Source organism: Rhynchophorus ferrugineus, unplaced genomic scaffold (assembly GCF_030347505.1).
Source record: "Rhynchophorus ferrugineus isolate W39M unplaced genomic scaffold, kcgeb_rfMv2 rfM9, whole genome shotgun sequence".
Lineage (NCBI taxonomy): Eukaryota > Metazoa > Arthropoda > Insecta > Coleoptera > Curculionidae > Rhynchophorus > Rhynchophorus ferrugineus.
In genome coordinates, this window is record NW_027472588.1 from 9,615,971 (window position 1) to 9,628,252 (window position 12,282).

Below are 12,282 nucleotides of genomic sequence, written 5' to 3' on the forward strand. Positions count from 1 at the left end.
CCTTGTATCTAAAATGTTGGTTGTTAGTTTCGCAAACCTTCATTTCATTAATCCCCGATATATCAGTCATAATGAATGTTAGTTTAATTGTATTTTCGTGACAAATACTTTACTTATTTATGTGCCTTTAATTTTATCTTAAATATATATTTATTTTTGTGTTTCCTAAAAAACAAATTTATTGAAAAATCAATAAAACAATTGTATAAATGGTTAATATTAGTTGGGTAAACAGTAACTATGGTGAAGATACTGTGAAGAACATTTTGATTTCGTCGATTCAAAAGTCGACTTAGCAAAGCGACTTGTAGAATTTACTCGATAGTGAGCCTTTAAATTGGCCTCGTATTAACGTGTGATACATCAACTATAAGAAAATGTTTAAGTATTATAGACATTATCAAATTATATCATTAATGAATAACACATCAATTAACAAAAAAAAAGCGAAACGATGGTTTTAACAATTATGAATTCTTCGAATTACTAAGCATCATTATTAATGTTTTAATATGTTTTAATTGAATCGTTCTTTGATGAAAAAATGTTGACACTGTTAAATCATTGATTCATTGAATTTGTGTTTGACTTGAGTTACTTAGCATCATTCCTGGATCAGCTACAGTTTCATGAAGTAAAATTTATTCATGAAGTAAAAGAAATAAAAAAAAAGTTAAAGTCAAAATTTCTGACTTTAAATTGTCTAAACAAATGATTGATCGAAACATTGATTGTTTTTTATTTTTAAGGGCCAACCTTGATTATCATGAAATGTAATTGCTTTTATTTTATTAACAGTTATCAGACAAGAAGCTCCTATGTTAATTAAATTATTGAATGAAAATTAGTTTGAAGAATTGTGTTACGTTTTAATCCATGTTTTCTAAAGGGAATTTATTCACATAAATTTCGATCAATGCTTTATTTTTGGTACAGCGATAAATCCGTGACAGTAGAGCTTTCGGGATTTTGGGACGAAAAACTGAACAAAGTGATTTTCGCAAGTCTCTATTGAAGCCCAGATATGTATGGAAAATAACGCTTTTCTTATTCATATATACTGACCATTCCTTCTAATCGTTTGCTTCGATCACATTAGTTTTTGACAATAGATAGTCGCAATGGTTTGACCAGGTTTAAGCAACTCATGATGAACAATTGCCTTCAAATCCCATCAATGCGAGATTTACTATATATAGGAATACTATATATACTTTATATCCATTTATTATACTACACGTTTATAGAATATATCCATTATTAACTTATTTGATTTTTTAGCTACTTTTAAACACGTACAGTAACTCGAGTAGTCCCATAATGGATTCCCCCCAAAATCTTCACTCACCTACCTCATCCCAAGGCTCGATAGGATCTCCAGGACGGGAAAGTTCCAGTAGAGACAGGAGAGCTGGTCACATACACGCCGAACAAAAACGGAGGTGTAACATAAAAAACGGTTTCGATATGATTCATTCTCTTATACCGCATCTGAACCAAAATCCAAACGCAAAGGTATTACGAGCGCCTGTCTCTTATTTTAGCAGCACCTTAATCGTCCCGCCATTTCAGTTAAGTAAGGCAGCTATGCTACAAAAAGGCGCCGAGTATATAAGACAACTGAGATCCGAGCGGAACCAGCTCCGCGAAGAGATGGAGTCCTTGCGGCAACAGATCGAAGCTCTCAACACGTCCATAAGGTATTCAGAACCAGGTCTATTTATATCATTTTTTTCAGCTATTTGTTTTTCAGCAACTGCCAATCGATGCTTCCCGCCACTGGGGCACCGGTCTCTCGCAGGAGAGACAACAAGATGCAGGAGATGTTTGACGAGTATGTTAGTAACAGAACAATGGATAACTGGAAATTTTGGATTGTATCCTTTTTAAAAATTTGGTTATAATATGTTGTTAAATTTGTATTATGCATTATTCCTTAACCGATGAATAGTTTAGTCTGATATGCAGACCATTGTTAAATTCCTTTAACACGTTCGTGTCAACGTCCAGTTTGGACGATCTTTACACGTCTACAATGATGTGGGCCGAACAGCATTGTACCCTCGGAGATCTCAGGCCAAGTAAATGAAAAACAACGTTATCCGATTGATTTTTAACGGTTCTCATATGTTTCAGTCGTTTTAAACTCGTTAAGGTACCTGTGCACGAAAACAGAAATCTTATCAGAACCAGAAAAGTTACCTGACGAAGCCAGGCAATTGGTGTTGCACAAAGAGAAATAACGATTGTTTTAACTTATGTTAAGTGTTTTGTAAGTCTCAACGCACGGTTTTTGCTCATTTAGATGATTCTATTGAAGACCACGAGCCCAGGTCAACCTTCATAGTACAAGCGATCAATGCATGTTTATTATTTTTAATTCCTTGCCTATTATTTTCTCGATTTTGGTCCTAACCGGGAGGAAATCCACTTGTATTTTAACTATTGCCAATCTTATCATAGCAAATTTCTCCCATAAAATGTAAAGAAAAACGGTAATTTTAATTATGAGGTAAACTATTTTTGTACTGTTAAATAGTTTAATACATTTTAACCAAGTGCCATCGTTGTAGCAATTATAAATTATTTACTTAAAAACATTGCTAATTAATTTTAGACTGTTTGCAATGAATATCAAATACTTTGTATAGATTTTGTAGGAACAAATATATTTTGTCTTCTTATATTCCATGATGATTATTGGTTCACAAAAAAAAAACATATTTTTCGAGAGTTCTTCATTTTTAGTTATTTTTGAACATCTACAGGATCGTACTTTTTATTTCTATTTGATTATTAACTTGTTTGTGTTATTTAAAAATATCGCTTTCAAGATTTTTTGCGAGAATGAATCTTTCTTAATAGATGTAAATGTATTTTTTTTACGTTGAATTGAAGGAAAGTTGTAGTCTTCCACGTTCTAATGGTTAAAATATTACTTCTGAATCTATAATGGCAATTATATATAAATATGGAAAAAGAACTGTATAAAATACTGAACTCTACTTTCTAAAGTTTAGTTGAGCGTTCCGTGAATAAAAGCGTAATTTAAATATTTTTATAATGTCTCGTGCCTTATATTATAGGTATAATATTTTCTAAATTTGTCTATGATACCTACTTATACATAGGTACTATTTTAATATTTTTTGTAGCGTACTTATTTTGTAAAAATTGTAAAACTTGTGTATTTTTGTTTTTATTATTAGTAGATTCCTGTTAATTTTTATTTTAAAAATATTTTAAGTGAAGTTATTTGAATAAAAACACTGTTGAAAATATTGTATATATTCATTGCTTAATTCCCTAATAACTGTCACTCATTTATTCAATTTATTTAAAGTAAATGTAGGTGAACTTTAAAATGAAAAGTAAAAATAACTAAATAAATACCTTGTTTTTTCCTCAATAAATAATATTTGAAAGTATTGAATATCTTTATATGTTAAAATCAGATATTAACAAATCAAATAACGGGTTAAATGAGAAAAAATGTAAACAATATATGAAATTATAAAAAGTTGTCAAAATGTTTAATAAAATATAACTTCAGATGACAACAATGTCAAATGTGCTCATATATTTTTTAATTGACGGAAGCAATCTGTAATACAACACTCAACAACTAATATTTCAAATATTTATTACCTTGAAAATATAATCGGGCAACATCGGCCAATGTCGTGTTGAAATTTATGTCGCCCTTCCATATGATTCTGAGTGACAGCTTTCACAAGAAAACGTTTTGGTATGCTGAAACACGGAAACGATAGTTGCGAGTCGAGAACCGTAAATTTTCCTGCGATAATACTTATTACTTTTTGTGATTAAAAAACGTGAAAATTGTTCAAGATTTATTTTGCGCATAATGAGTTGGCGAATCAAGAATACGCGACCGAGAATAGAATAGTGAGTGTTGTTTTTGGAATACCCAGTTCAGTTTTATTAAGACATTCTTTATTGATATATAAAAATGGGTTTGTTATTCGCAAAATTATGGAGCCTATTTGGCAACGAAGGTAAAATTAATGTGGTTGTTTAAGCACTGTTTTTGTTCAATTTGAAAATTACGTTTTAGAGCATAAAATTGTTATTGTTGGGTTGGACAATGCTGGAAAGACTACAATATTGTATCAGTTTTTAATGAGCGAAGTTGTCCATACAAGTCCAACAATAGGATCTAATGTAGAAGAAGTTGTATGGAGAAATCTCCATTTTATTATGTGGGATTTGGGAGGTCAACAATCATTGAGAGCAGCTTGGAGTACTTATTATACTAATACAGAGGTAAACTACTTTTCTTTTTATTAACATTTTAAGATTATGAAATATATATAAGGAAGTGAAATCAATATTATTCATAATTTAAGAAGTTTGTTATTAAATATTTTTAATTGCATATTCTTTCTAGTTTGTAATTGTAGTAGTTGACTCAACTGATAGAGAAAGACTATCAGTTATTAGAGAAGAACTGTATAAAATGTTAGCCCATGAGGAATTATCAAAAGCTGGAGTTTTGGTTTATGCAAATAAGCAAGATGTGAAAGGTTCAATGAGTGCCTCAGAAATATCAGAACAGTTAGACTTAACATCAATAAAACAGCAACAGTGGCATATCCAGTCATGTTGTGCTCTCACAGGAGAAGGGTGTGTGTTTTTCATTATCACTAGTATTATTTTTATATATATTGTGTGATTTTAGATTATATCAAGGCTTAGAATGGATCGCAAATCAGTTAAAGAAGAAATGACAGATTTTAATATTTTAGTTTGTACATTGTTCATTTTGTAAAATACTTCCAAGCAGGTTTAAAGCATATTTTTTACAACCATTTTTGTGCTGTACTGTATAGCTATCCATTTATGTAAAATATGCTTTGAATTTGAGATGATTTCTAATTAATAATTTCTCATATTGAGAAGGCCAGAACTATTCTATGACCAAAACAAAGGAACTATTCACATTTTATTTAATAACTGAGGTTCAAATGACTGAATATATTGTATCTTTTTCAATGTTGAAGTTCCTAATGAACTGGTCAGATGCCAAAATATAAATTTTATAATGTAAAGAAGTGTTTTTTGTGATATTTAGTCAAAACAAATGAAGGTTGTATTGAGAACAGGGAACACTCCACTGCAACTTATTTTATATTGTTTACCTTTTTTTCAAGTGATCTGCAATGTTTCTATTATACTGGGTTTTACCATATTTGACCTAATTGATGACTAACAAAATAATATTTATATTTTTGGTTTAAAATAATTGGTCCTCTCAGGCATTATTCTCTCCAAATTGTACAGTAATGTTAAAAATAAAAAAGAAAATGAAAATAAATACCTTTTAAGTATAACCGCATTTTGTTTATTTTTGGTATTGCAGAATAATAAGATATATTTTACCCAAGTTTATTGGATCGAAACTATTTCTTGCTGACATAAGACTGTCGAGATATCACTTGTTGACGCATTCCTTTTATCTAGTTTTAAATTAACACAAAATATACTTATTAAAACCAAAAATTATGCTTACGTTAATTGTGATTTCGTGATAATTTATAAATTCGGCCGATTTACTGTGAAAAACCGCAAAAATATGATGATTAATATTTGATTTCTTCGAATGTTGGCATATTTGGACTTATATGCCTCTCATATTAAGAGGAAACAAAATATTTCCCTAGCTGCTGGCGATGACTCCTTAACAGTGCGTGTTGTAATAATATTTAGTTTCAAAAATATTTCTTCTTTGAGAAATAATATTTTTGTAATGCAAAGTTTTTCATAATAGATAACTTTAAAGTAGGGGTATTGGTAATACTTCATACGCAATACTTGGGTAAATTCAAAAATTATTGCGCTTTGAAATTGATGCTTTCGGAAAGTAAAATTTTTCTATTTTACTTACAAAAAGAGGAATATTTGAGAATAATTACATATATAATTATTATATTCAAAGACCAAACTAAATTAGTAAAACTATCATTTTATTACGTGAACTTATTATGTAATGTTTAAAAAACGGCAACATTATTTGTTTAAACTGAAAATAGCGGTTTCGGCTTTAACCCACATGTTTTTTTTTTTTACTGTAACTACTGCTCTTAAAGAGTGTATAAATTTATATTTTATTCGAGATTTATTGCGCTGTATTGTAAACGATGACATGTTCTGTTTTGTTTGTTTTCCTTTTTAGTTAACTTGTGATCTTTATTAAAATGCAAATATCGCGCGCCTGTAGACATTTTAAGAGCAAGGTCAACGGTACAGTATACGAAAAAAAACCTTACGCGAAAATCAACTTCAATAGTCTACATGAGATAAACGCGAAAACATTAGGCAATAATGACATCGCCTTGACCGAAAATAGAAAATAAGATATTATAATTAATGTGGATTTATGCAAAAGCACTATTTATTTTGATTGGTCGTGTGTATATATAGATGCCTAAGGATAAATATGATCTGTTAAAAAACCATTGATACTTATAAGATTATATTTAAAGGATAATGTAATTAATTTTTTTGGTGGTCTAGTTAAAAAGTGTACAATTTCCTGCCATTAATTATCTTGAATAACGCTTTTATTTTATTTTTTTATTATTGTATTAATTGTGAAATTTTAATTTTATGACGTCATCTATTTCAGATCATTGTTGTTATAAAAATAAAAATTACCAGCCAAGAAGAAATAATCATGATAGTCGACAATATACCGTACTTATAACAGATAGTGTATACGATGGTTGAATGTCGAGTTAAGTTAGTGAAAGTAACAGAAGACTAACATTCAGCCACGTGCAGAGTCGTTTCAATACACTATTGGTTAGAATGAGCGGTTCAACTGGCAACAAGAATAAACCATTTTGGGGTAACAATATTTTGGCTGTCGATAAGAACCAAAACCCTCTATCAGTCGAGGTATCAACAACAAAAGAATTTAACATAGACCAGTTGGCGTGCATTAACCCACATTTTGTTTCGGTTACTTGGCTGGGTAACAAGTATTTAGAGTTGCCTAATCTCGAGGCGCCCGCGATATTATTAGCACAAAAATTAATTGAAGCAGATCTGCCGGTAGTTTTACACTTACCTGGACGAAATTTGAGTAAAGATCGATTATATGAAATTTTATCCATTCTTAAGGAGAAGGGAATCAGGTACATTTTAGCTATACAAGGAGGCAAGGAAATGGGAACTATGAGAAACATCTAATATAATCCTAACGTGCTTTATTTTCTAGATTGGGCCCATACTGTGGAGAAGGAGGATTCTAAATGTGATTTTCCTTACGCATCAGACTTAGTGCTTTTCATTAAAGATAATTTTGCCGATCAGTTCTGCGTTGGCGTGGCCGCTTATCCCAATTTACATATGCGTTGTCAAAGTTTGGAAGAAGATTTAAAGTATCTGAAACAAAAGGTGACTATATCATTACTTTTATGTATTTTATTATTTTATAACTTGAAAGAGTTTAAAGGTTATTATTTTGATTTATTGTCATAATTAACTTATTTATAATTTTACATTCACCATTTTATCATGAAATATTATATAGAAATGATCTATTAGGGAAATATTGATTTCTCCTTAGAACTAGACAATTTGCATTGAACGGTGGCTGACGAAACTTTGAAATTGGACTGGGTTTAAATTGAGATAACAAAAGGAGGAGGTAAATTAACATGGGAAACTTTTAAACTACAAATTTCCGGGAGGAAAAAGTTCTCGTTCAATTCGCGGCGCCGTCGAAACTTTAAATTTCAATTAGCAGGTGGGAACCGAAAAGTTGGCTCGGATTCTCGTTATAATTCTAGTTTATTCTTCGTTCATCTTCGGATCAGGCATTACAGCATGTAATGGTGGATCATTTTTTTATCAATTGATAGAATATTACTGTAGCATCTGATTGGCTGGTTAATGAATAAAACATCATTTTAGTTTGGTTATCTTTAACGTTTTCTTTGTTTACGTGTTCATATCTCGTTCAAATGTGCATTTAATTGAGGGCATTCTTTCTCTGAAAAACATTTCATCACAATGCTATTACAATTATCAATATTTTAGTACAATTAATGGAATTTAAAATAAAATCAAACCTATATCTTTTCTTCTTCACTAAATAAGTAATATAAATACAAGCTTTTTGCTGAGTTATTGAAAACATTAATGAAAACGAATGAAACCAACCAAGTTGATGTCAAATATGGTATATTTTAACATCGAAGTAACAGGATCAATATATTCAATTGTGTAAATTCACATATTATTGCTGTATTTCCTATGAATATGTTTTTTTTTCACACGACCAATACGCTCTAAATGTACTTTGTTTGGATTCTTCTCCTGTAACTTCATATTTTTCATTTAGTAGCATCTATGTACTTTACATGCTCCAAACATGTACAATATTGTTTGCAATAGCATCAGTACCCATTCCTAGCATATTCTTATCATAAGTACATGCTTACACATCCTATTATTTATTAATATTGATATATATATATATATATATATATATATATATATATATATATATACCAGATACTTAGTGAGGTTAACATATAACTCAAATTGTCATCTCGGTTTCAAAATATATAATCTGATGTAGATTATTAAACTGCACATGCACAGAATGAGTCAATCATATAGGACATTTTGTTTACTAGTCATGTAGTCTGAGTTTAACTTTGCTTATAACCTAATTAACATTATCATAAGTTTCTGAAAGTTGTTTATGAGCTTCGGCAGCAGATTTCTTCAAAATGAAATATGTACACTGAGTAACAATAATATTAAAAAGAAAACCATTTTCTCTCAGCAGAGAAATATCAAAACCATCGAATTTAACAGTTAGGTTAGGTTGTTTACATCGATGCTTCGCATTTTTGTTAATAAATGTAGCCAATCAAAACACATATCTAGGAATGTTCGTTTGTTATGTGTATTGACTTTGTTTGTTTATTCGAGTACTAACTACTATTTCGTTGAATTGACACATTTCTTCGTTTGTAAAGTTGTTAAAATTTACATGTGGTCGATGGGATGATTGACAGGATATTAGTTTGGGTCAAGCTTATGCAGAAATGGTAAAGGTATATGATGAAATAGAAAAAAAGGAAAGAGAGAGAAACGTTTTTATTTTGAACCAGATTGTCCATAGCGTTTTATTTCCTTAAATATAATAATTTTTTCAAGTAAATTCATAGCTTTTGTGTTTACAACCCTTTTCCATTTCATAAATGGTGATAGTAGGTAGGATTCCGGGTCCACCATAAGGCTGCTCTTTTGAGTTCATTGAATTAACCGGAACCAAATTAATGATCAAGGAAAGGAGACAGGTTGACGTTGGATTTGTAATCTTTTGGCAGTTGCTCGAGGCATTCCTTGATTAAGTTAAGTGGAGTTTGAGCAAAAGTATCGAAGTTAAAGCTGTAAGGTTACGGAAGGTGGATTGAAGATGTTCAAAGACCCCTAAACATAAACTATCCCAATAAGGAAATATTCAAGCCTTGAAAAACACCTGTAGTCCGTGGATTCCTGGCGCATGCATCACAGTTTAAGGTGTAAGGCCACCAAAGACGGAATGAAGTTGCTGTGAACTAACATAGTCTATTGGTATTTGGATAGAAACCTGTAGTTACCATGGAAACCATGGAAATTTGGGTAGAAACAGTGTCACCGCGAAGACTTTCAAAGGAAAACGGGCGGGCAGAGGTACAATTGATACTCAAAAATAATTTTATTGGAATTATAAGCTGTCTAGACGGGACAGTGACCGCGTTCATTCCCGTGATCGTTTCTTAGGAGGGAGCTGTTATATCATGCGACTGTCAACGGGTCTGACTACGATTATGTGACTGTTTTGTTTATGTTCGAATATATTTAAATCGTCACTGGCGTCTTGTATCGCTCTTCAACAAGTCGCTTGTTCTTTCTTTAAACAAAATAGTTTTTCAATAGGAATTCTTTCCAAACTTAATGATACATTTTTGAAAATATTTTTTAGATCGACAACGGAGCGGAATTCATTATAACTCAAGCCGTTTTTGACTACGAATCTCTGGAGAAATACGCGCTGGCCTGTCGAGAAGCCGGCATAGAGGTCCCCATTTTCCCCGGCATCTTCTTCATTAAATCGCACAAGTCGCTGGTGAACATGGCGAAATGGTGCGAGTTCAAAGTACCCGGGGAGATCCTGAGTTTCGTCGAAGCCAATAAGGACGATGCTGGACTAATTAGAAATTATGGCCTCGATTTGGGTAACCGTTTGATAAGACGTATATTGGCTAGAGGCGATCTCTTCGCTGGCGTTCATATATTCTCGATGAACGACGTTAATTTTGTGGAGTTGGTGGCTCAGGAGTATAAAACGTCGGAAAAGTTTGATGTCGATTGTCAGTTAGAATAATGGGTACTATTTTCTATTGAATGGAGATCTTAATCTCATTTGTGACATTATTGGGAGCTAGAATGAATTTATTGGTTTTGTTCTGTATGAAATTTTTATTAAATATTAATATAGTTAGAAGGTGCATTTTATTTAATTCAAAATCGTACTATATAGTTATGTTATATACCATTGACAATAATAAATGCTACATGGATGGAGCAATGTTTGGTGAGTGTGATAGCCGATGCAACCAAAATATTACCAAACAGCAAACAGAAAAAAATTAAAACAGTTTCAAATCATCACATTCAAATGTCTCTCCATTAGATGTGATGCAGTTGTCAGATTTGATTCTTACTCTTTGAAACACCTCCGAATCTTCCAAATGCTCTCCTTTTAGATTATACGTCATTCCCGAGAAGAAGAAAAAGCCGGACGGGACTAGGTCTGGCAAATCTGGAGGATAGGGAACGACAGAACCAAACTAACCAGGCCAAAGAGCAGTTCGTTCGTAAGTTCGTGTGTATGCAATGAAAGAGCCATGTCCCTTAGCAACAAAGTTCTGAGATATTTTCCTCCACATTTCCTCGCAGATGGCTTAAAACTTCCAAATAAAAGTGCTGGTTAACAGTCCCAAGAGGGGAACAAATTACATATGCATATTCCTAATTAATAACCTATAATCGCTATAATATAATAGGTTTTAAATAATTGAATTGTTATTCGGTCTTTTCGATCATACTAAAACATATTAATCTAATCTGCAAAAATCAAAAGAAGAAGAGCCACTAATCGCTCTCAACTAACCTACAATTTACTTTTTATATTAATTTAAAAACTCGATATATAGTCTATCCAAAGTTGCTGTGAACATACGTCATCAAAATGTTTAATGTAATAAATTTTCCTTCTCATTTCATTCTAGCTAAAAGAGACACATGTTTCTGTTTCTTATCCTGTTTGATAAGTTCGAGGACGTAAACGAATAAGCTTGTCAAAGTAGTCTGGTTGCCAAGCGTATGCAAAATGCTTGAAAACAATAGTGATAACAGGTTATATATGTATAATTAATTGTTGGTTTTAGATTAGTACTATAAGTTAAAATATATTTGATAACATTTTTGTCTAATGATTTTATTTAGATTAGAATTATAGGTGAAAGACAAAATGTACTAAAACTCAGAGTTGATGTGGCAACATTGCACCGTTTTAACGTCATCAATTGAGATGACGTATATTCACACTAGCTTTGGATTGACTATATATTTTTTTGATTATAATTTATGAATAAACACTTGTCTTTTTGTCCATCAAATGCACTTCACTGCACTACAAGATCAAATGGTTTGATTCTTTTGCTGGTTTGGTATTCTGCTCGAGTATCAACCAAAAATTGCTTTGGTATTAAGATACTCTTCATGTCTCTTTGGTATTTACTTAATATCCTGAGAGGCATTCGGTACTTGAAAGTTTTGGTGTACGTAATCCTTCCTAGATGCATCTACTATAACTTTTAACAATTCCAGCTCTTTTTTTTAATTGTTTTCCTCGAAGTTTCCCAAGAAGTATCCCAAGATACTTGATGTTGTTCCTATATAGGAGTATTATTCATTGTTATTATTATTATTATAGTATTAGTAGTTTGATTATATGTAAACTCAATTTGTACTAGCTTTCGTACTGGTCTTTGTAGTGTTATTTTGTTAATTTGTATTCCCCATGTCTAATTAGGATCTAGTTACTTATATTGTCACTCGTTGTTGTAATTTACTAGTTGCTTCCTCGCCATTATCTCCAACATCAAGTTTTGAAGTACTATTAGCAAACTTAACCATGATGATATTTTCAATTTGTGGTATATCACATACTGGGTGAAGAATTCCACAATT

At 31.4% G+C, this 12,282-nt stretch overlaps 3 protein-coding genes across 7 annotated transcripts in view; all 3 read left to right on the top strand.

Annotated features, from left to right (window-relative positions):
* The window catches only part of Mondo (MLX interacting protein mondo), a 72,857-nt gene extending 69,578 nt beyond the window's left edge, over window positions 1-3,279 (top strand). For 2 of the 4 annotated variants that reach the window (XM_076413070.1, XM_076413068.1), the window contains exons 12-16: window positions 1,282-1,515; window positions 1,573-1,700; window positions 1,739-1,877; window positions 1,952-2,081; window positions 2,137-3,279. In XM_076413070.1, coding sequence (XP_076269185.1) covers window positions 1,282-1,515; window positions 1,573-1,700; window positions 1,739-1,877; window positions 1,952-2,081; window positions 2,137-2,243 — 738 coding nt within the window. In that variant the 3' untranslated portion in view covers window positions 2,244-3,279. The remainder of the gene's footprint in view (window positions 1-1,281; window positions 1,516-1,572; window positions 1,701-1,738; window positions 1,878-1,951; window positions 2,082-2,136) is intronic. The other 2 variants (XM_076413069.1, XM_076413071.1) reach the window with 1 other exon arrangement.
* A 429-nt stretch (window positions 3,280-3,708) lies between these two features.
* On the top strand, window positions 3,709-5,354 carry Arl5 (ADP-ribosylation factor-like 5). The gene is made up of 4 exons (XM_076413121.1): window positions 3,709-4,019; window positions 4,079-4,287; window positions 4,412-4,647; window positions 4,703-5,354. The coding sequence occupies exons 1-4, from the start codon at window positions 3,974-3,976 to the stop codon at window positions 4,749-4,751; spliced, it is 540 nt and encodes a 179-aa protein (XP_076269236.1). The 5' UTR covers window positions 3,709-3,973; the 3' UTR covers window positions 4,752-5,354.
* A 1,336-nt stretch (window positions 5,355-6,690) lies between these two features.
* Window positions 6,691-10,537, top strand: LOC143201907 (methylenetetrahydrofolate reductase (NADPH)). 2 transcript variants are annotated; one of them, XM_076413110.1, is made up of 3 exons: window positions 6,691-7,183; window positions 7,244-7,422; window positions 10,010-10,537. In XM_076413110.1, the coding sequence occupies exons 1-3, from the start codon at window positions 6,832-6,834 to the stop codon at window positions 10,409-10,411; spliced, it is 933 nt and encodes a 310-aa protein (XP_076269225.1). In that variant the 5' UTR covers window positions 6,691-6,831; the 3' UTR covers window positions 10,412-10,537. The 2 variants fall into 2 exon arrangements, with proteins under 2 accessions (XP_076269225.1, XP_076269226.1); XM_076413111.1 differs by having other exon boundaries at window positions 6,985-7,160.
* Window positions 10,538-12,282: the final 1,745 nt, after the last annotated feature.

Coding starts and splice junctions, on each gene's coding strand:
- Arl5 (XM_076413121.1), top strand. CDS start 3,974: ATGGGTTTGTTATTCGCAAAATTATGGAGCCTATTTGGCAACGAAG. Junction 4,020..4,078: donor GAGCCTATTTGGCAACGAAG/GTAAAATTAATG, acceptor ATTACGTTTTAG/AGCATAAAATTGTTATTGTT. Junction 4,648..4,702: donor TGTGCTCTCACAGGAGAAGG/GTGTGTGTTTTT, acceptor GTGTGATTTTAG/ATTATATCAAGGCTTAGAAT.
- LOC143201907 (XM_076413110.1), top strand. CDS start 6,832: ATGAGCGGTTCAACTGGCAACAAGAATAAACCATTTTGGGGTAACAAT. Junction 7,184..7,243: donor CATTTTAGCTATACAAGGAG/GCAAGGAAATGG, acceptor TTTATTTTCTAG/ATTGGGCCCATACTGTGGAG. Junction 7,423..10,009: donor TAAAGTATCTGAAACAAAAG/GTGACTATATCA, acceptor AATATTTTTTAG/ATCGACAACGGAGCGGAATT.